At 51.9% G+C, this 18,569-nt stretch overlaps 5 protein-coding genes across 6 annotated transcripts; 3 read left to right on the top strand and 2 right to left on the bottom strand.

The window, feature by feature from the left end:
* Positions 1 to 1,287: 1,287 nt before the first annotated feature.
* PV05_07056 (uncharacterized protein) lies at positions 1,288 to 2,525 on the bottom strand. The gene is made up of 3 exons (XM_013459843.1): positions 2,141 to 2,525; positions 1,769 to 2,094; positions 1,288 to 1,702 (listed from the first exon to the last, which is right to left on the bottom strand). Exons 1-3 carry the CDS (start codon positions 2,300 to 2,302, stop codon positions 1,618 to 1,620), a joined length of 573 nt encoding a protein of 190 aa, XP_013315297.1. The 5' UTR covers positions 2,303 to 2,525; the 3' UTR covers positions 1,288 to 1,617.
* A 724-nt stretch (positions 2,526 to 3,249) lies between these two features.
* Positions 3,250 to 5,767, top strand: PV05_07055 (uncharacterized protein). Its single transcript, XM_013459842.1, has 2 exons — positions 3,250 to 3,898; positions 3,971 to 5,767. Exons 1-2 carry the CDS (start codon positions 3,712 to 3,714, stop codon positions 5,473 to 5,475), a joined length of 1,692 nt encoding a protein of 563 aa, XP_013315296.1. The 5' UTR covers positions 3,250 to 3,711; the 3' UTR covers positions 5,476 to 5,767.
* Positions 5,733 to 6,713, bottom strand: PV05_07054. 2 transcript variants are annotated; one of them, XM_013459840.1, is made up of 2 exons: positions 6,445 to 6,713; positions 5,733 to 6,235 (listed from the first exon to the last, which is right to left on the bottom strand). In XM_013459840.1, exons 1-2 carry the CDS (start codon positions 6,571 to 6,573, stop codon positions 6,179 to 6,181), a joined length of 186 nt encoding a protein of 61 aa, XP_013315294.1. In that variant the 5' UTR covers positions 6,574 to 6,713; the 3' UTR covers positions 5,733 to 6,178. The 2 variants fall into 2 exon arrangements, with proteins under 2 accessions (XP_013315294.1, XP_013315295.1); XM_013459841.1 differs by having other exon boundaries at positions 5,733 to 6,713.
* A 164-nt stretch (positions 6,714 to 6,877) lies between these two features.
* On the top strand, positions 6,878 to 12,052 carry PV05_07053 (uncharacterized protein). Its single transcript, XM_013459839.1, has 6 exons — positions 6,878 to 7,232; positions 7,284 to 9,438; positions 9,485 to 10,588; positions 10,638 to 10,937; positions 10,992 to 11,328; positions 11,387 to 12,052. The coding sequence occupies exons 2-6, from the start codon at positions 9,289 to 9,291 to the stop codon at positions 11,926 to 11,928; spliced, it is 2,433 nt and encodes an 810-aa protein (XP_013315293.1). The 5' UTR covers positions 6,878 to 7,232; positions 7,284 to 9,288; the 3' UTR covers positions 11,929 to 12,052.
* Positions 12,053 to 16,041: 3,989 nt separating this feature from the next.
* Positions 16,042 to 18,534, top strand: PV05_07052 (uncharacterized protein). The gene is made up of 4 exons (XM_013459838.1): positions 16,042 to 17,387; positions 17,437 to 17,663; positions 17,715 to 18,026; positions 18,092 to 18,534. Exons 1-4 carry the CDS (start codon positions 16,730 to 16,732, stop codon positions 18,281 to 18,283), a joined length of 1,389 nt encoding a protein of 462 aa, XP_013315292.1. The 5' UTR covers positions 16,042 to 16,729; the 3' UTR covers positions 18,284 to 18,534.
* The last annotated feature ends 35 nt before the right edge of the window (positions 18,535 to 18,569 follow it).

Genomic DNA, 18,569 nt, shown 5'->3' with positions numbered 1-18,569 from the left:
TATTATAAAGACTTGGCCTGATGGACCGGTCCTTTTCTTTGAAAACCGGATCTTTTCGCGGGCAAAAAACCGATAATGGAAAAAGACCAGAACACCTGAACCGACCATCTGGAAAGATCGCATCGCAGTTTCTGGTTATGGCTTGCACTGGCTGGACTTGTTTCCATGTCGGTTCCAAGGGTTTGGGTCATCCCTCCATCCCTCGCAGGCAGGGTATCTCGGTTCGACTCAGGCTCCGAAACTAATCCGAATGGCATCTAGACGCCTCCTCCGGCCTGGTGCAGCCACCGGCAATGGGCATCACTGGCAACAAAACATCCCTGGGGGCATCACTGGGGCTCACCAGGCCCCATCATAGCCCATCATGCCCCATCATGCCGCTGAAATCCTTACTAGCGGCTTGGTAAGGTAGGTAGGTCTTGCGTTAGCCTTCTGCCGCTTCCCGCAGTGCCGGGCCTCGGGCTTTGGACCTTGGACCTTGGGCACGCGGGGGCAAATAATACTACCTGGTACTCCATATGCTCGCGCCGTTACACTGGACAAATTGTTGCTGGACCCGGCAGTCTGGTTGCAGTGGCCTGGCTTTTACCCATTCGTGTCCATTTTCCACCTATCCCACCGCCTGGATCGTCTGGACCAGCTGTCATGCTGTGTAACCATTCTTTCTGCCATGTTGGTGGCTTGCTGTCCTCGGATCCTCGGTGCACCAATTCTCCTCTCATGCGCTGGATACCCTGTGCTGGCGGCCACATGTTCCCGCGGGTTTTCAATGTGACCTATCGTGCTCCTGGGACCACGCGCCAGACCAACCCTGATTTGCTCAAAATTTCCGCACGTCCATACAGTATACGAGGTGCACAGGAAGAAGCCGCCCGATTTCCTACTTTGCCTTGCTGCATGGTGCCCAGGATGATGCAGCGCAGAACAGGTCAATTTACAAGTGGCGAGAAAAACTCGTCAGTCCCAAGCACCAGAATCATGATCCAGCTTGCCGGCTACAGTATGTCCATGCACGTCGTCAGCACGACCCCGGGGGTCAGCAGGGACAAAGTGGACGCAGGTTTTACTCGTCCCTCTCACGACTTACCCTGTCCCGACCGCCTGGGATTAATTCGCCTCTGGTTGACAGCGACTCGCCCGAAGACCTCCCTGGCACAGCAGATCTGCATGTCACATCTGCATGCCTGGGTAATCATCCCCTGCTGGTGTCGCGCTGGCCAGCAGAGGCGTCATCTTGCGATCAAAGCGCCGAGTTTACTTTTCAAAGCTTTCAACCTATCATTATCTGCCACATGTTCCCGGGATGACAGTCACAAACTCCGCGCACATCCTCAGTTAAACGTTTGTGCCTGCACCAGCCTAGCCGCATATCCAGATACGAGTATTCCAACTCCTAATGCATATGTTGGGGCGTTGAAGTCACACTGAGGTCGGGCGACTTTTGCTGCATGACCATGAGCCCAACCTGTGGTGCCCTGTACTCCCTCGCCCATTCAGATTATCCTAACTAGTATGCCTCCTCCCGGGAGGGGTTTCCAAGCATATTGACCTTTGCGTGTCCAGCTTTTTTGCACCAAGATATCGACCCACTCGCAAGTTGCCTTTCTGCCTTTCAGTTCATGCCTCGCCCTTGTCGGCGGGAGCTTGCTTGGTTCTCTTCCAGAGACAGATGGTGCTCACCGATGAGAAGGTGAAGAGAATGCTAATACAAGGCGCACGGTCAGCTTCGTATTCGCTAAGCGTGGGTATATTTGCTAGGACGACTTACCACAGGGCAATGCTCAGTCCCCAGATTGACTTCATTTCGAGACAGGTGGATTTGGAAGTCCCAATCCATTGTGAATAGTTGACATTGCCATCCTTGTTGAGACTGTTGCCCAAAGCTGACGTGAAGTCATAGGCGCTGGATGTGGCATTGGAGATTTGGTCGAGGACCTGGCAGTTGAGATACGACAAAGGTTTACCGACCACCACCGCAACCACGATAAGAGCAATCAAGAAAAGAGAGTCGATGCCGGTGCTGATGACAAAAGGAAGGATGCTGTCGAAATAGAGAATGAGTGTAATGGCGCAATACAGCACCGCAATGCAGACCTGGACAAGTCAATACGGAAACCCTTCCTCGATTGTCTCGACCTACAATGCTCAAGAGCGCCACAAGGACAGGCGGTGGAGTGGCACCAGCGCTGACCATTTCAGAAATAAAGTTGGCAGTAATGCCTATGATGGCGATCATGGAAGCCATTTCCAAAGCTCTGGTGGCCTTGAAAGTTGCTCCGAGGACGCCATGATTAGGACCCATGTTGACTTGAGGAACGGGGAAATGATGGACTTCTTGTTGCAAAAGAGTGTTGGTACGAATAAGTGGAAAAGGTAGGGACCGCTCTGTCAAGTGTGTGAAGACTTGACTGGTGCAAAAACAGGCAAGGAGTGTCGATACTGGGCAATTTCTTGAAGGAAAAGACTGGTCACAGTTGGAAAGGTGCTGTACTGGAAAGATGTTTCTTGGATTTGACTGATGGAAGAAGACAATACATGGCTCTGGGAAATGGAAATTCTGTCGGCTTAAGTATTTCGAGCTGTTTCAACGAGCTGAGTCTGCCATCCTATGCCAGGCATGCAACTTTCAATGTGTGCTCTCAAGACTGTGGAGAACTGGCGCAGTTGTCTCTCAGGTGTCTGAGGGCAGTTGTACACCTTCACAGATGGATGGTGGTTGTTTCTTCCTCTGAAAGACGACCGTGTTTCGAGAGTCGCGCCAAGGTTGGTGACCTATTCCGAGCTGGCGGCTACGACTGAAGTTGTTCCGCAGCCGCCAGCCAAACAACGGTCGACCTGTTTCAACAGCCTCATTTGCTCTTTGAGCGCATCATCGAACAAGGCTGTCCATTGTGGGTCTAAAGTCAAAGGTTTCACAGGCTTTAAGATTCGAGAAAAATTCTTTTGTAACAGGTGGAGCTGTTGAGGATTGGGAGAGACACTGGTATGACTGGTTTAGGCCACAAAAGCCACACCTCGGCAGGCAGTCTTCCATCGCCAAGTCGTCAACCCATGCTTACTCGGTGGTGTGTGCAGCTTTCATTTGTCGAAGTAATGCGAGTAATTCGTGCATGCGGTTGGCGGCAGCAAATCTAGTGAAGGGGATGGGAGGAGCGTGGAGGAGGCAGCCGACGGACGAGGATCCTGTTCTCGTTCTCTTTCTCTCTCGGAGTCGGCCACTCGCGATGCGCCTAGAGCGCTGATCGGCTGGCTCCAACCAATTGTCGCCCTGCCCGCCAATCGTTGCCTTGCAAAATTTCCAGTCGACGTTATCGTTATCAGTTTGGTGGCTTCCTCGTTCCTTGAGCGAACAGCTGAAATTTTCACAGCTTCGACCCTTATCTCACAAGGGCAGAGCCCTAGAAGAGCTCGAGAGAGAGCTTCTTCACGCCTTGCCTCTCTGTCAACCATCTTCAGCTTTCACTTACTTTCCGTTTGAGCCATCACGCGGTGATACCACCTACTCCGCACACACATCGCAGATTCCTTGGGCCATCTGCATCCACTATTCGTTACTCAGATCTGACGGGGCTCGATTGGACGACCGAGTCTAGCACTCCGCATTTTACTCGAAGGCACTTCCCCGCCTACGTATTCGAAAAAGACTGTCACGGACTGTTTTCTCGTCTCGAGTGGAACACTCCCTGATTGCGCCTCCAAGCGCCGGTCATCATGTCTCTGACGCGAGTGTCCTCCGTCGATGGGTTCGAGCGAGAGAGGAGAGGCTCCAGCGTTTCTTCTCGGCGAAGGATGAGTTTCAATCCCTTCAGCGACCAGGCTCCACCTGCGCTGCACAGGAAACCCAGTGTGGTCTCTGTGGCTCTCCAGTTCGAAGAAGTCTCAAAGCAAAAGCGATTGCGTAAGTGGACCATGCGGAGTCGTGGCCAGACATGTCAAAGGCAGCCGACACGATGCTGACCTTTCTGGACAGTGCAGGTAATAATCGCAATCGTATACTGTCTTTTCGCTGCCGGTATCGTCTTTGGCTACGCTGCCATTAAACCAGTCCTCATCGATGAAGGTGTCTTTTCGGACCTTTGCACACCAGAAGAGGTGGAGAAGCACACGTCGCCATGCTACCAACAAGAGATCCGGTTGAATTTGATGTTCACAGTCGCAGCTGTATCAACCAATGTCGCAGCATTGCCCATCGGGACCATCCTGGACAAGTACGGCCCTCGAGTGTGCGGAATCATCGGGAGTATCCTCCTCGGTGTGGGCGCTTTGCTCTTCTCTTTTGCGACAAAGGTCAACGGTGACTTGTTCACTCCCGGCTACTTCTTCCTGGCATTGGGCGGTCCTTTCGTCTTCATCTCCTCCTTTCAGTTGTCAAACACCTTTCCTCAGAACTCAGGGTTGATCCTAGCTCTTCTCACTGGCGCCTTCGACTCCTCTTCTGCGCTCTTCCTTGTCTTCCGCCTCGCGTACGAAGCTACAGGCGGCAAGCTCAACACGCATCGCCTATTCCTCGTCTACTTAGTCGTGCCTGTTTTCATCTTCTTCGTTCAGGTCTTCATCATGCCTAAAGATTCATACAAGACTGTGAGTGAGGTCGTCAAAGACGCAGAAGAAGAGATCAATGCTCCGACACCGCCAGAAGCTTCCGAAGATGAGGTTCAAATCTACCGCGAGCGCAGGGAGAGTACAATCGCCGAAGTCAACCTTTTGCTTGACAAGAGCACCAACACAAAACGGCAGAAGCGCGAAGACACCAAGAACAACAAGTCAGGTGTTTGGGGTGCCTTGCACGGTTACTCTGCCTTCGAGCAGATCAAGACTCCGTGGTTCTGGCTCATTACTCTGTTTACGGTTGTACAAATGACCCGGATCAACTACTTTGTGGCAACTATCCGCCCGCAAGAGCGATATCTTCTTGGTTCCGAACGCAAAGCAAAGCTTGTCAACGACTTCTTCGATGTCGCTTTGCCACTCGGCGGTGTGCTTAGCATTCCGTTCATCGGCACGCTGCTCGACCATACCTCCACGCCTTTCGCGCTTGGCTTCCTCGTCGTCACGGCTACAATAATTGGGATTTTGGGATGCCTGCCCTACATGTGGGCTGCCATTGCCAACGTCTGCCTCTTCGTCGTTTATCGGCCGTTCTATTACACCACGGTATCTGATTACTCAGCCAAGGTTTTCGGTTTTCAAACCTTCGGCAAGGTGTACGGACTGATCATCTGTCTGGCTGGCCTCTTCAATTTCCTTCAATCGCCTCTCGATGCTGCGACGCATGTTATTTTCAACCTAAACCCTATCCCGGTGAACGTCATCCTTATGGGCCTTGCGGTGGTTGTTGGCATCGCCTTAGTTACCTACACCTACGTTAAGAGCCGAAACATGAAGCGCGAGCATCTGGAGGACGAGGCTGAGGGTGCCACTGAGACGCTAATGCCAAGTGCTAACGGCAACGGCTACGGCACTCAAGGACAGTGACGTGATGAATATGCTGCCGTGGCCTTATGGTCCGAGATGCTGGTCAAAAATTGGATGCTTATTTGCTATTGCTCTATATCTCGTTCGCAATATTTTGTTTGTGTCTTTTGAGCATGGCGCTGCATTTACAAGGCTGTGTTGGGACTCTGAAATTGATATCTGGGTGTTTGTTTTCGCGAGAAGATTTGGCCGGGTCGTTGGCGCCCCTATCGGATAAGATCAGACCAAAGCAGGAGCATTGACGATGAGTACTGTATATAGTCGAGAATAAAAATCGCCTACTGGATGCGGTGGAAGAGTAATACTTTGATTCCAAACTTGACGGGTTGCATTAAATATTTGTACAAGCCAAAGGACCTCCCTTCAGCAATATAATGACCTGTGCAAGGTCCTTCGTTTGCGACACTTGTCAAGCAGCTCTTCCTCGATCTTCTAGAACCGGTACTGCCGCGTGTGGCAGTCTTTCTGGAGATTACTCCCTGCAAAGGCCAACCACAGCCCTTCCACCATTCCTTAACGTTTGTGTTTGTGTCTCTCGAGGTGGCCGTGGTTGCGCACCAGCTGGAACGCCATAATTTAAGCGCTTTCTTTTTTTGCCGTATATCCTCCACCTGGCGTCTACAAGGTGCCCGCCGAGCTGACCTGAATCATGACAAGAGTAGAGTAGTCGGTGTCGTACATGGATAAGTGGTACAAGGAGGGTTTAGAAGCCGGGCAGGAGCATCTCACTCCATTCAGAGTTGAAGAAAGCGACGGCAGCCTGGACGAGGTGTTGTTAGCGTCTCTCTCCAAGAAGGACTTTTGGGATCAAGTTATCAATTGCTATGGGAACAGCAGAAACCGACACCGAGTTTTCACACTCGTTTCGATTCTGTTCTTGTTTCCTCAGTCGCTCATACGGAAAGGGCTCTTGTGCTCGTGCTCGTGCTGAACCTGATATAACATGCCCGGTGCGAAATTCGTACATACCCCAAACATAGCAACGCTGAGGACCACACTGGCATTCTCTTCTGATGTTAAGGTGTGGTAGATGGAGCCGAGGTAACCCTGGGGCTGGGTTCGGCGCGCAGGCTGGATTGCGACTCTTTTGGGAGGCATTTTCGAGGTGGTGATATGCTTCGGGTGGTAGAGATGAAGAAGAGTAGGCAGAGGGTGGAGATTCCGGTTAAGAACTCGATATGATTCTGGGCGATGCGAGTTGAGATCTTATTGAGCTGTTCAGATACAGGGCAAGGAGATGGCAGATCTGGATGCCGCAATGCAAGACTTGAAATTTGGTGCATGATGGCGCCAGTTCGGCGGAGCGGAGATCATGTAAAACATTTTGCACGGCGAAGTAAAAGTGACGGCTCATGCATTTGAGGCTCTCAATCACGTCTACGCCTCTTTTCTGCATCGATGCCCTACTTCAATCTCCTCTATATGGCCATGCATCTTAATCGTACACGTGTAGCTCGGCCGCATCTCAATTCATTCAGCAGACCAGGTGTGCGGTATATTCTTTCTCTTTTGGTCCATTCCTTTGAGACTTTTGAAATCCCCACCCAATCCCTTGGCTGTCACTTGGGTGCTGCGTATTCGTTGCGCATCTCCCATGATGATGGGAAGACATCTTACCCCATGAAACCCCGCAACGACTTGCCTTGAAGTCGAAGAGTGAATGTGGCAAATGTAATAAAAGTAGGGGTCTTAGTACCTCCAAGACGGAGCTGCCTAGCGGAAGGATGAATTTCCCTTTCTTGATTGATGAACAAGGTGTTGTGTATCTTGCCTCGACAAGCAAGAGACTCGAAGACTAACATGGTCAGTTGACGATTTAGGTCCACCGAACCACCTCGACGTTGTTGGAGGTGACTCCTCATGCTGAGTTGAAATAGCCTCTCAAGTTTCGCAACTACTGAATGTGCCAAGCAGTACAGCCACCAGACCAGCTCTTAATGCACTACAGTATTGGAGAACCAGAGAAGAGGGAACAAATTCCTAGGTCATCTCATGGCACGAATATGCTCTTGCAAACAAGAACTCCTGGCTTCTGCTAGGACCGAGTTAAGCCATCCAACTTCCATGCTGGTACCACCCACATACGTAACGATATCCCTTTGACCAGTGGGTGGCGATACACCATGGGCCGGGCATATTGATCGATGGTAAGCAAGCTGCTTGCAGATCTGCTCGTCATGTTTCGATCGAGGGGATCCGATGGTCAGGGTCTCAGACCTCATCCATCGGTTCGCCAAACATAACGTGTCCCTGGATCATGGTGGGTATTACACTCGAGATGGAACTCGTGGGACAGCCGTTGCGGAAGTTCCATTACTTGATCCAAAGGCGCCCACGGGAGGAGGCGCGCTGGGTTTTTGGGCTCTTGGACGGACAGGTCATGAAGTGTCGAACGACTGTGGTGGACCTTTGGCTTTGGTCCAGATAGAATGAAGGGTCGAGGACTGCATACTGCATACCTACCTAGGTAATGTGGACGCGAAGAGAGTACAGGAGCGGGCCCTTCTGCCTGACATTCGGCGCCAATTACGCCATGAGCCTCTTGGCCTCGCGGCTGCTTCCGGTTGAGATGGAAGACCATTCCCGCTTTTTTGTTGGTGTTGCTGGTTGAGTGACGCGAAGTGTGGAATCGTCGACAGTCGAAGCATTGAAAGTAGCATGGTCTGGCAAGGCTGGCTACGTTCATAGTCCTTGCGTGAAGCGAGGCATGCACGTGGTAGCCTCATGGTCACGTGGTGCCTGAAGCGAAGCGCGCCATGGCGGACCAAAAATCGGATCGGACGAGAAATACGGGGATCTTCATATCGAACTCATCGAACCAGATCTTGACCTCGCTTGTGCACAGACACAATGGATATCTCGGCGACGCAAGAATAAAGTTCGAGAACTTCTTCAAAGCTTCCCACCATTGCGAGGAAACAATTCAATAGTATTGTTGCCCTTCTCGAATATCGATCCTCCCGGCAACGCCATGGTCTGTGCCAACGCCATGGTCTGTGCTTCTTTCAAGAGGAAGACCTCACCACAATTTGGCACCGACTATTGCTTCAGTCTACATTAATCGTCCAATGGTTCCAGTATGTCAAATCCACTTTATCCAGCTGCGAGCTGAGTATCTACACATTACTGCTTTGGATCTATCAAGACCACGGTTTGCTTGGATCTGGGCCCTTTTGAACGCTGAAGATGCTTTTTTCAGGCCGCGTTTCTAAGCGGTGTGGTTTTCCTTGGTGGGACGCGAGGATACTCTGGACGTTCCCATTTTCGAGCTATTTCTGTCCCACGCCAATGATGGATGCAGACTATCATGCCCTGAACGTTGTTCTCTTTGCACACTTCTCCTTGAACGTAACATATCCTTGGGGGAAAGCCGCTCGATCATCTTGCCTCCTCAGGCCAGAGTCGTTTGCAACGAAGGGCAGTTCCACTAGAGGATGCGAGCCTCACTATCCCTCGTGCAGATCATTTCGGCTCCGCTATCTTGCATCCGAAACTATCTTGGACAAGGCCAGTCTTGCATCGTGCTCTTGCTTCTTTCGGCTCGTCATGCGGATTGAACCATGGTGTGGCGGCTCGAGACTCCAGTTATCACGTCAAGAACCACTGATCTGGCCCGTGCTTTAGCACTGGATATTGAATTTTTCATGACCAACTCCCATGATCAAGGTGATCAGGGCTCAATATACTTTCGGCTATGGAGGCCTCGGGCAATCATCACGTCGAGTCTATGCTGCGGACTTCCATATATTGTTGTCCTCGCGCGGAGAGCCTCTTTCTCAACACGCTGCATGCTGACCAAATCCATCTGCCGCCATGGATCCTCTAAGTTTGGAAAAATCGTCCACCGCTGGGACAGCCAGCGGCGGTGGACGCTCGTTTGAGCGACCCAGGGATCTTTCTCCGGTCCAGGATGTCGAGACATCATCGCAGGAAGGCGGCTCTGAGAAATCGACGAGGTCTCAGGTATGAATGCTTTTTGAGGTAACATAGAATGTTCTGACCAATTCAGAGGCGACAACATCATGTCCAATGGAACCATCCATTCAAGCCACAGACGGGACACGATCCAAGCATGATGATGTCGGCCCGTCGCCCATCCCATGCAGTGGAAATGCGACGTCGAATGTCTCAGAGCGTCAGACGAGCTTCTACGGCCGTTGTAGATGCTGTTCAGAAGCTTGATCCTCTCACGGTGACCGCGGGTAACCCACTCGGCCTCGAGGTCAATGAAATACGTCGAGTTTCTTCGGCAGGCTATTCCCAAACCGGTTTCAATGCACGCCGGTTCTCGCGACAGGCATCTCATGTAGATGAGTTGAAGAAACCCGAAGACGCTCAGATCAAGGAGGAATCGGCCGAAACGTTACCCGTCGTTCGAGGCGGTATGAGCGAGAAAGTCGAGGACTATGAGATCCAGAGATTGGCCGCCCATGACGATGTTGACTTGCTCTCCCCAACTAAGCGGATTCTTTACAGACTATGCCCTCTTCTTGTGGTCGTTACCATAGCAGCATACTGGATCTACTTCGCGCTTCGCGTGAAATTCACACGAGACGCAGAGAGTTCCGCACGCAAGACCTACTGGATGGCTTGGGCATTCATTCTCGTCGAACTGTTTGTCTCGATCCCTATGCTGCTGCATCGTTTGTGGGGTTGGCATGTTGTCGGTTTGAGAAAGCGGCCTAGGCTACGAGTTATTGGAGATAACGTGCCGTCGGTGGATGTGATTATCACCTGCTGTGGTGAAGACGACGACTTGGTGCTTGACACAGCGAAAGCAGCTTGCAACGTCGACTATCCTCGGGAACGTTTTCGGGTCATAATTTGTGACGACGGTCAATCCAAGAGTCTGCAAGAAATGGCCGAGAGGACAGCTCAGACACAGTTCGACAACCTCTACTATCGTTCGAGACCTAAATACCCCGGGGTACCACATCACTTCAAGGCTGGCAATCTCAACGATGCAATGGAATACACCGCAACCCTGCCAGGAGGTCCCGCGAACTTCATCGCTGCTCTTGATGCCGACATGATTCCGATGAGAGACTGGCTGAGGGCCCTGCTGCCCCATATGCTGCAAGACCCGAAATGCTCAATGGCTTGCCCTCCCCAAGTATGTTACGTACGGTCTCTGCTCATGAATGACGCTAACGAGTTTCCAGCTGTTCTATAACGTTCCCAAAGATGATCCTCTCTGCCAGAGCCTGGACACATTTGTCCACATCTCAGAGCCAATCAAAGATTCGATGGGCGTAGCGTGGTGTACCGGATCCGGCTACGTACTCAGACGAGCTGCTTTGCAGTCTATTGGAGGCTTCCCTGTCGGTTCTCTCGCAGAAGACGTTTGTTGCTCTAGCATGCTATTGGGCTCTGGCTGGAACACGGCTTTCGTCCATGAACCTTTGCAGTTCGGTACTGTTCCGGATTCACTGACCAGCCACTTGAAACAACGAACTCGATGGGTGAGTCTTCATGAGATGTCTCACGATGAAAGGAAATATGCTGACGGTTTGCAGACGATCGGGACGGTCCAGACGTCATTGAAATTGCGATTCAGTGTGTTCGGTCCCTTGGTGAAGCACATGACATTCCCTCAACGACTATGTGGATTTGTGTACACCGTTTCATCGCTGTTCACGGTCTTCCTAGTGGCTTCTATGTTTACTGCACCTATCGTGCTTGTTTCACACGGAAACCTGGTTCCATTTACGACAATAAACCAACTAAAGTGGCTTGTTCGATCCAACTTCCTCACGACCGTCCTGAATCGCATCAACGAATTCATTTCTTACCTGCCCTCGGGTTATGCCACCGGTCAAAGGGATGCCCGCGCGATGATGTGGATGGCACCTTGTAAGTCCGAATGTTAAATATAAGACTCTTTGCAACAGCTACTAATCGATCGCCGCAGTTCATTCCATGTCCGTCATCCGCACATTCTTGTTGCCAAAGTGGCTCGGCGGAAAAGTGGCGGTCTTCACATCGTCCGGCTCACAGAAAGCCGACTTGAACGAAAGAAATCGTGAGCTCCGCGCCCCAGTCTGGCGCCGTCTTAAAGTCACCATTTGGGACTGCCAGTGCTACCTGCATCTCATTTACATCTCATTCGCCCTGGCTGCTGTCGGCGTCAGTATATATTGGAACATCACCGACACGAAGAATGACACGGTCAAGAAAACCCTCATTGCGCTCCTCACTCACGCCTTCTGGCCACCGATCATCTGGCTGACGTGCATTTTGTCGTGCTGGGTACCCATCAACTACGCGCTCTTCCCACCATCGGAGCCGGACAGACAGGACTTGCTGGTACGAGATCCAGTTACCGGCGTAGCATATCCCTCTGAGGAGTCTAAGAAAACCAAGGTGACTTGGGCCGCATGGGCGTTTGAGGCACAAAACAGCTTCATAACCCTCTACACAACGGTGGTGTTTATACTATCATTCTGGTTTTAGGCAGTGCATCTAGATTACTATCCTGAATATCTACGAAACGTCTGCCCCGTTCGGTCTTTTCATGCAAGAAGTCTCTACAATCTTGTCCCCCCTTTTCACCTCAGCGGCCACGGCTCTAGGATGACCGCATGTGAAATCGTACATTCTGTGACCGTGGTCAGCGTGTTACCACGCACCTGGACACGCACTATGACGGTGGCGGACTCTATCTGGTGTACAACGTGCTGGGACAACGATCATCGACCTTGATCAAGCATTTATCCGAGTACCAGTAATACAGCCATCATGGGGGCTCTCCACAGATCGACATTACGGCATTTGCGGCCAGGGGAGGTTACTCGTATCGCGAGCAAAATGATCCGGCGACAGCCCCGTCTGACCTGTTTAGGAAGTTGAGTTGACGAAAAGATAGTACTGTGAACAGAGCAAGGCGGACAGCGACTCCGCTTGTTGGAGCCTGTCAAAGGTGAAGAGTCTCATTGTCTCGGCCGTACTAACAAGCGGTGCCCTACCTGTCGGCGCAGAGCATGTCCATACTCGTAATTATGTAACTTCAACTTTGTTGCCGCCATCACAGTCAGCCCCCTGTTCGTAACGAGGCCGGACGTCTGAAGGCTCAATGACGAACCCATGATGACGCTGCCCGTTTTGGCCGAGTTCTGTGTGTCGATGGGTTGTCACTAAAATGTCTGGACATGTATGAGTTACCTAGCTCGCTGCCTTATCAGCACATGAAGCACCATGATGGATGTGGAGGTATTGATGGTCGATACCGTTACCTGGCGAGGTGAACTGGGGACAACTGCGTCAAAGGTCTGGGATCTGAATCGAGTGTCCTGCGATACTCACTGAGACTCCACCTCGATCATCTGCTACATTGCCCATCTTTCTCTGGTTCCGTGGTTCGACATCCTCTGCTTACCTGCAGCTTGGGATCGACGAGTATCTGGATTTCTGATCAGCCATGCGGAGACACCATCCCCCAACTGCACAAGCATGCGTAGGCGTCAACTCCTGTGACGCAAGAATGGTTATACCCGGCCAGAGAGCAGTGCTATTCCTGACGCTGAATACTGTGAGAGACAGATAGCTCCTCAACATACAGGCTGACGCGCCTGTTGTTGAGGTTCGGTCGGAGACGACCTGAATCAGCGGATGATCTCGAAAGATATCGGGGCCAGGAAGATGTCCCCTTTATTTCAAGAGCTTCAGTACCCCTCGAACTCTGCGGCATTTTATTCTGTACTGCTAACGACGCGTTAAACAGAAAGAACGAGTCAAGAATTGGATGAACATTGAATCGGCCAGATATGTGAAGGCTCGCGTCATGTCGCATGAGAGCCGCGTTCGCGGGCTTGGCGAGACCTGGTTCAAGGCTCATGCGATTGATCCCAAAGCCCATCTTCAAATCTTTGCGTTCAGCTGGCAAGTCCTGACTTCTGGTCTTCATTCCTTGAATTCCCGGTAAGAAGGTGGGCAAGTGATGATGGAGCTCCTCCGCAAATGATGCGACTTTGGAAATGTCGACGAGTACGCGAAGGCGACGTCGAAATTCGTCAATGACTCACCACGCTCCGAGTGACCGGCTCAACAACTGGCGACTGCTCCAAGTCGGACAATGGATGCTCGAGATGCGGTACCATTCCCTCTCGGCATGGAGCTTGGGGCTTCGGAACCTCCAATCCGGGTGATTAGCTACGCAAGAATCGCAAAGAGAAGCTATCGCGGCGGATGCGTGAGGCCGTGAAGGTCAGGTTGCACGCTTCCGAGGGTGGCCATGGCCCAACGTTTCCTACACTTGATTCGAACATAAGGACGATCATGGCCACGGACGCCTGCGGTCACCCATTTCGAGACGATCTTCGGGGTCTCGAACCGTCACTCGACCTTGTCATCCTTCTGGTCAAGAGTAGCTGCGAAGGACATGGGACCTAATCGGGGACGTGTGCCCACGTCCCGGGCTAAGGCATACCAAAAGCAGGATATGGTCTTGGCCTATGATTCTGCATGACCCCGTACAGAAAGCCCTCGATCATCTACATCTTTTGTTGCTGGTTGTGCATTGCGCTACGAGGCGACCTTAGGGCAAGGCCAGCCAAGGGTCCAGGACCTGTGCTCAGTTTGAGACTGCCCACACTTTACGATGGCGAGGAAACTCAGAAGCATCCATCTGGTGGTTCAGGAGGTTCTGTGTCTCCTCTCCGCCAACCACTGTCGAGAACCAGCGCCCATTCTGTTTTAGTACCTCTCTCGGTAAAGGGAATTTCTTCCAGATGCTTCTGGTCCAGAACAGGGTTCCGGATTCCGGGAGAAGGCACTTGTGAACCCATGATCGCTATCAACTGGCCCGTCGCCCCATTCTCAACTTGCGGATCAAGGCAGTCACCTGCTACAGGACTCCAAAAGTTGTTCTCACGATTGCGAAAATCCTGAGACCTGGTGAACCCAGCTCAGGGGCATTTCAATGGGAAAATGCAAGACATCGGCTCGCGGTTCGGGGTCTAATACTTTCCTTCTCTCAAAATGAAACTCCACTCAGTGGGATCCGCGATCATCGCGCCTGGAATCCTGTCGCGGTTGTTAACTACTTATGTGGCCCAACGCGTGCAAACCTGGGGAATAAGCAAGGAGCATCCGAACGGTGGCGTTCACAAGCTTCCGTCGCCCTGCCCTCGATCCGTCCTCGCAGCAGTCCAACCCAGACTCTTCCGTCGGAGCCGCCTCATGCCGGACGATTGAAACTGCTGTCACTATTCTGGTCTTCACTTATTGGCGCAGGCCGATTGGAGCAGTCCCTTGGATGCGGAGTGGTCGGCTGAGAGTGGCAAGGCTACCCGTTGCCATCGACTAGAGTTTTATCCTTCAAGGTGGTGCTAGCTATAAGGTTCTCCCAGAGAGGCTGACTTCTCCTTTTCGTGGATCTGCACAGCCGAGTACGGACGCAGCCTTCACTTTTGGCTTGAAGTAATATCATGGCATGGATCGCTCGACGTTGGAGGGGTACAGCATGCCGGTCGTTGACCGAGCGGGAATACTCTGTTCCAAAACGAGAGGACGAGATACTCGAAGTACGCAGATGGCAACTACTGCTCGACGTTGGTCCGAAGGACACGTCCAGGATTGCCAAACGCCACACGTAGGAATTCCAGGCTAACCTTGCACGTTCTAGACACTATCCCACTTCGAAGTTCAAGATGAAGACCCGGAGTTGGTGTATACCCTATGGGTTCGATGTCTGTCGCCGCCGCCGTTACACTGACCTTACATGAGGTCAAGCACGCGTTCCATCATCACTTGCGCTTAAGGGCTTGGGAGCCCTCTTCTCCAGGGATGCACATGGCGTCCAATCTGAGGAAGCCGCTTAGAGCTGGACAACGGTCATTGCCTCAACAATGGCAGTGGCTGGGGACTTCAAGGTTCGCAGTTGCCATATTTGGACAATGAATCGGCTTCAAAGCCCAGATCGCCTTAGCTACCTTCGGTTGTGTCAAGACAGCAGGACAGACACGCTGTTTGAACACTCATAGGCTTGGACTTGATAACAATCATCATATGACCTTCCTCTCCCCCCCGCATCTCGGCTTCAAACAAAAGACCGAAAGCCCAGAGCAAATTGGGGGCTCCCCCATGGAGTAAACATCCTCTGGTGTTGTCAAGCTACGGATACAGACAAAACAGTTGTTAACGATGCAATATCTCCTTTCGGCATCCTGATCTTGCAGGACTGGAAGAATGGCTCGCATACATGCAGATCTGTGAATATCCAGGGCATTCTCGAGGCTGCGTCCACCGCATGGGTACCGACGTGGGTTTCTCACTTCACTGCCTGGATGGCTCTCAAGCTACGCCTTATTACATCGGAGCTTCTTCCTGGTGTCTACTAATGCATGCGGCTCTTCGATCTGTCGTCGTTCTGGGAGCCATGATCGCTGGACGTTCTGACAATCGGTTCTAGCGCTGCTCGATGCTTTCCAAGCAAGGACATGTACAATGGTATACCTTTTGGATTGCCAATCATCTACACTACGCCAGAGTGACATTTTTCCTGTGGTGTCCTTTGTGGCTACCTCTCAAGCTCTGACTTTGTTCACCGGAATTGAGGAAGCTACAGCCAGGCGAGGCGAGGCGAGGCGAAGACGGTTGCCACGAAAGCAGTTGTCGGTGGGTCATTGGCGACTTTAGGTATAGCTCGCTCCCGCATTACCCCGGACGTCTCCAATACCTACCCAGGCACGCCCAGGATTCTGCCGACCCTTAGCAAGACTGACCAGCATTCTTCCTATCAATCACTGCAGATCCCAGTTGGTTTCCGCGTGGGGCGCCCAAGACTACTTCTTTCTCATTCCCAAAACGGTCACGGAGCTCCGGCAGTTGAGGCCAATCACTTGCTAGCAGTCTTGGCTCCTGGTCTGGCGCATTGATATATCATATGCTTGTCTGGCTGAGGGACAGCTACACGATCAACCTCACCTGATACCTCCATCCTTCAGTGTTCTTCAGCAAACAAGGCAGTACTGTCAACATGTCTTCCCCAAGGAAGGAGAACGTATTGTCCCACTGGAAATGTCTTGCCGCCTGTACCTTGGTTAGCATGTGTCCATTTCAATATGGCACAGACTTCGGTATCATTGGTGGTCTTCAGGCAATGCCTGGATTTCTCCATGTGCGTTGCTTTGGCCGCTTGTTTTGCACCATGGCCGTCCAGAGCTCTAACGTCAACTAGATTTTTGGCGAGAAGGACCCAACCTCCCCGATAGGCTACAATATCTCCCATACTCGGCAACAGCTCATCTCCTCGCTTATGATCTTGGGAGCATTCATCAGCTCCATGTGCGGCGGTCCAATTGCCGCATTTGTTGGTCGAAAAGGGTCTCTGTGGGCTGCATGCGTGGTTTGTGTCATTGCCAACGTCGTCATGATGACCACGACAAGCATTGGAGCTCTCTACTTTGCGCGTCTGTTCATTGGCCTTGCCAACGGCATGTTTCTCACATTCGGCCAGCTCTACCTCCAAGAATGCTCTCCTGCTCGGTACCGAGGTATGATGATCAGCTTATTCCAGACATGGACCTCCATCGGTTCCCTGGTGGGCACCATCGTCGACAACTTCACGGTCAAGCTTGTGGGAAAGCAGCAATATATTGTGCCTCTTGGTATTATCTACATCATCCCAGGAATTCTGGCAATTGGCGTGCTGTTCATCCCCGAGTCTCCACGGTGGTATCTCCTTCAGAACAAGCATGAGAAGGCTCGCAAAGCACTCAAATGGCTGAGACCATTCCCCGACACTGTTGACGCCGAGCTCGCAGACATGCAGCAAGCGATCGAAGCCGAACGGGCTCTGGCTAAGAGCGCTGATGTTCTTGACATGTTCCGTAACCCGATTGACCGACGACGAACATACCTTGCTTGTGCGGCCATCTCCCTGCAAGCTGCTTCTGGAGCTATGTACATGATTTGTAAGTACCTGGAACAATTTTCCTGAGACTAATCCTAACGCCTTCGCAGCCTATGGCACATACTTCTTCGAAATGGCCGCCGTTGGATCACCCTTCGAGAACGCTTGCATTCTTACTGGAGTCGGCGTCATTGCGATAATGATCAACAGTGCTGTTATCACCCGCTGGGGACGCAGAAGACTGTTCCTCGTCACTGGCATGATTCTCTGCGGTGTCGCGCAACTTATTGTGGCAATTGTTTATGATAAGCAAGGCGCAGGCGAATCTACTGGAAAGGTGGGACTCAATAGCCACACTTGTCTGCGGAATCTCTAACATCAAGGCTAGGTCATCGTCGGTGTGTCGGTTGTCTACCTCATCGGCTATAACGGCATGGTTGCGTCTTACGCCTGGCTCTGTGGTGGCGAGTTCCCATCTCAACGTCTCCGAAGCTACACGTTCGGACTGGCCACTTCCATCGGTTTCCTCGGCGCTTGGCTCGCTACTTTCACCGCGCCGTACTTTATCAATCCTGATTCTTTGAACTGGGGGCCCAAGTACGGCTACATTTGGACGCCGTCATGCTTCATCGCTGCCCTGTGGACATGGTGGTTCCTTCCAGAGACTCATGGCCGCACATTTGAGGAGATTGATGAGATGGTATGTTACCACTCGATTTTTTCGAGACTCTGCAAAGTAGACCACGTACTGACAGTGTACTATAGTTCGCCGCACGTGTGCCAGCACGCAAATTCCGACAGTACCAGTGCATTGGATCAGTGGCTGCGGCTGCAGCTGCTGCGGAGGAGAAGGAGGGTGCAAGTGAGAAGCCACATCACAACACCAGAGTCAGTCATGACGAGGTAGTCTGGTCGAACGAGAAAGCCGCCGCAGAGGCTGCCGTGGCCATCAGTTGAGCGGTGGAAATCTCTAAGCTCGAGATTGGAAATTGGAAACCGGACACCAGTCCGCTAGAACCTTCCAGGCTGAAAGGCTTGATGACTGGCGGCCACAATTGATTGAACGGATCTTGTTAACGGAGCTGGATTTGGGTTGGCCTAGATAGAGCTGTTCGGCCCAGAAGACAGCGAGGCCGACGACGATGACGACGATGAGGAGGAGGAGGGATGATGAGTGATAATGTTTGAAGTACAAATTTTGAGACACGGCGTATTTTGACGTCCATTACAAAGTCCAGTGGCA

The sequence above is a fragment of the Exophiala xenobiotica genome (genome assembly GCF_000835505.1).
Source record: "Exophiala xenobiotica strain CBS 118157 unplaced genomic scaffold supercont1.4, whole genome shotgun sequence".
Lineage (NCBI taxonomy): Eukaryota > Fungi > Ascomycota > Eurotiomycetes > Chaetothyriales > Herpotrichiellaceae > Exophiala > Exophiala xenobiotica.
This window is presented reverse-complemented; position numbering and strand designations above follow the sequence as displayed.

Bases quoted from the DNA above. Each gene is read 5' to 3' on its own strand.
- PV05_07056 (XM_013459843.1), bottom strand. From the start codon at position 2,302: ATGGGTCCTAATCATGGCGTCCTCGGAGCAACTTTCAAGGCCACCAGA. The intron at 2,095-2,140 runs GTAGGTCGAGAC...TGACTTGTCCAG, and splicing joins TTGTGGCGCTCTTGAGCATT to GTCTGCATTGCGGTGCTGTA. The intron at 1,703-1,768 runs GTAAGTCGTCCT...GCCTTGTATTAG, and splicing joins GGACTGAGCATTGCCCTGTG to CATTCTCTTCACCTTCTCAT.
- PV05_07055 (XM_013459842.1), top strand. From the start codon at position 3,712: ATGTCTCTGACGCGAGTGTCCTCCGTCGATGGGTTCGAGCGAGAGAGG. The intron at 3,899-3,970 runs GTAAGTGGACCA...CTTTCTGGACAG, and splicing joins CTCAAAGCAAAAGCGATTGC to TGCAGGTAATAATCGCAATC.
- PV05_07054 (XM_013459841.1), bottom strand. From the start codon at position 6,573: ATGCCTCCCAAAAGAGTCGCAATCCAGCCTGCGCGCCGAACCCAGCCC.
- PV05_07053 (XM_013459839.1), top strand. From the start codon at position 9,289: ATGGATCCTCTAAGTTTGGAAAAATCGTCCACCGCTGGGACAGCCAGC. The intron at 10,589-10,637 runs GTATGTTACGTA...ACGAGTTTCCAG, and splicing joins CAATGGCTTGCCCTCCCCAA to CTGTTCTATAACGTTCCCAA. The intron at 11,329-11,386 runs GTAAGTCCGAAT...CGATCGCCGCAG, and splicing joins GATGATGTGGATGGCACCTT to TTCATTCCATGTCCGTCATC.
- PV05_07052 (XM_013459838.1), top strand. From the start codon at position 16,730: ATGATCTTGGGAGCATTCATCAGCTCCATGTGCGGCGGTCCAATTGCC. The intron at 17,388-17,436 runs GTAAGTACCTGG...ACGCCTTCGCAG, and splicing joins TGGAGCTATGTACATGATTT to CCTATGGCACATACTTCTTC. The intron at 17,664-17,714 runs GTGGGACTCAAT...CATCAAGGCTAG, and splicing joins CAGGCGAATCTACTGGAAAG to GTCATCGTCGGTGTGTCGGT.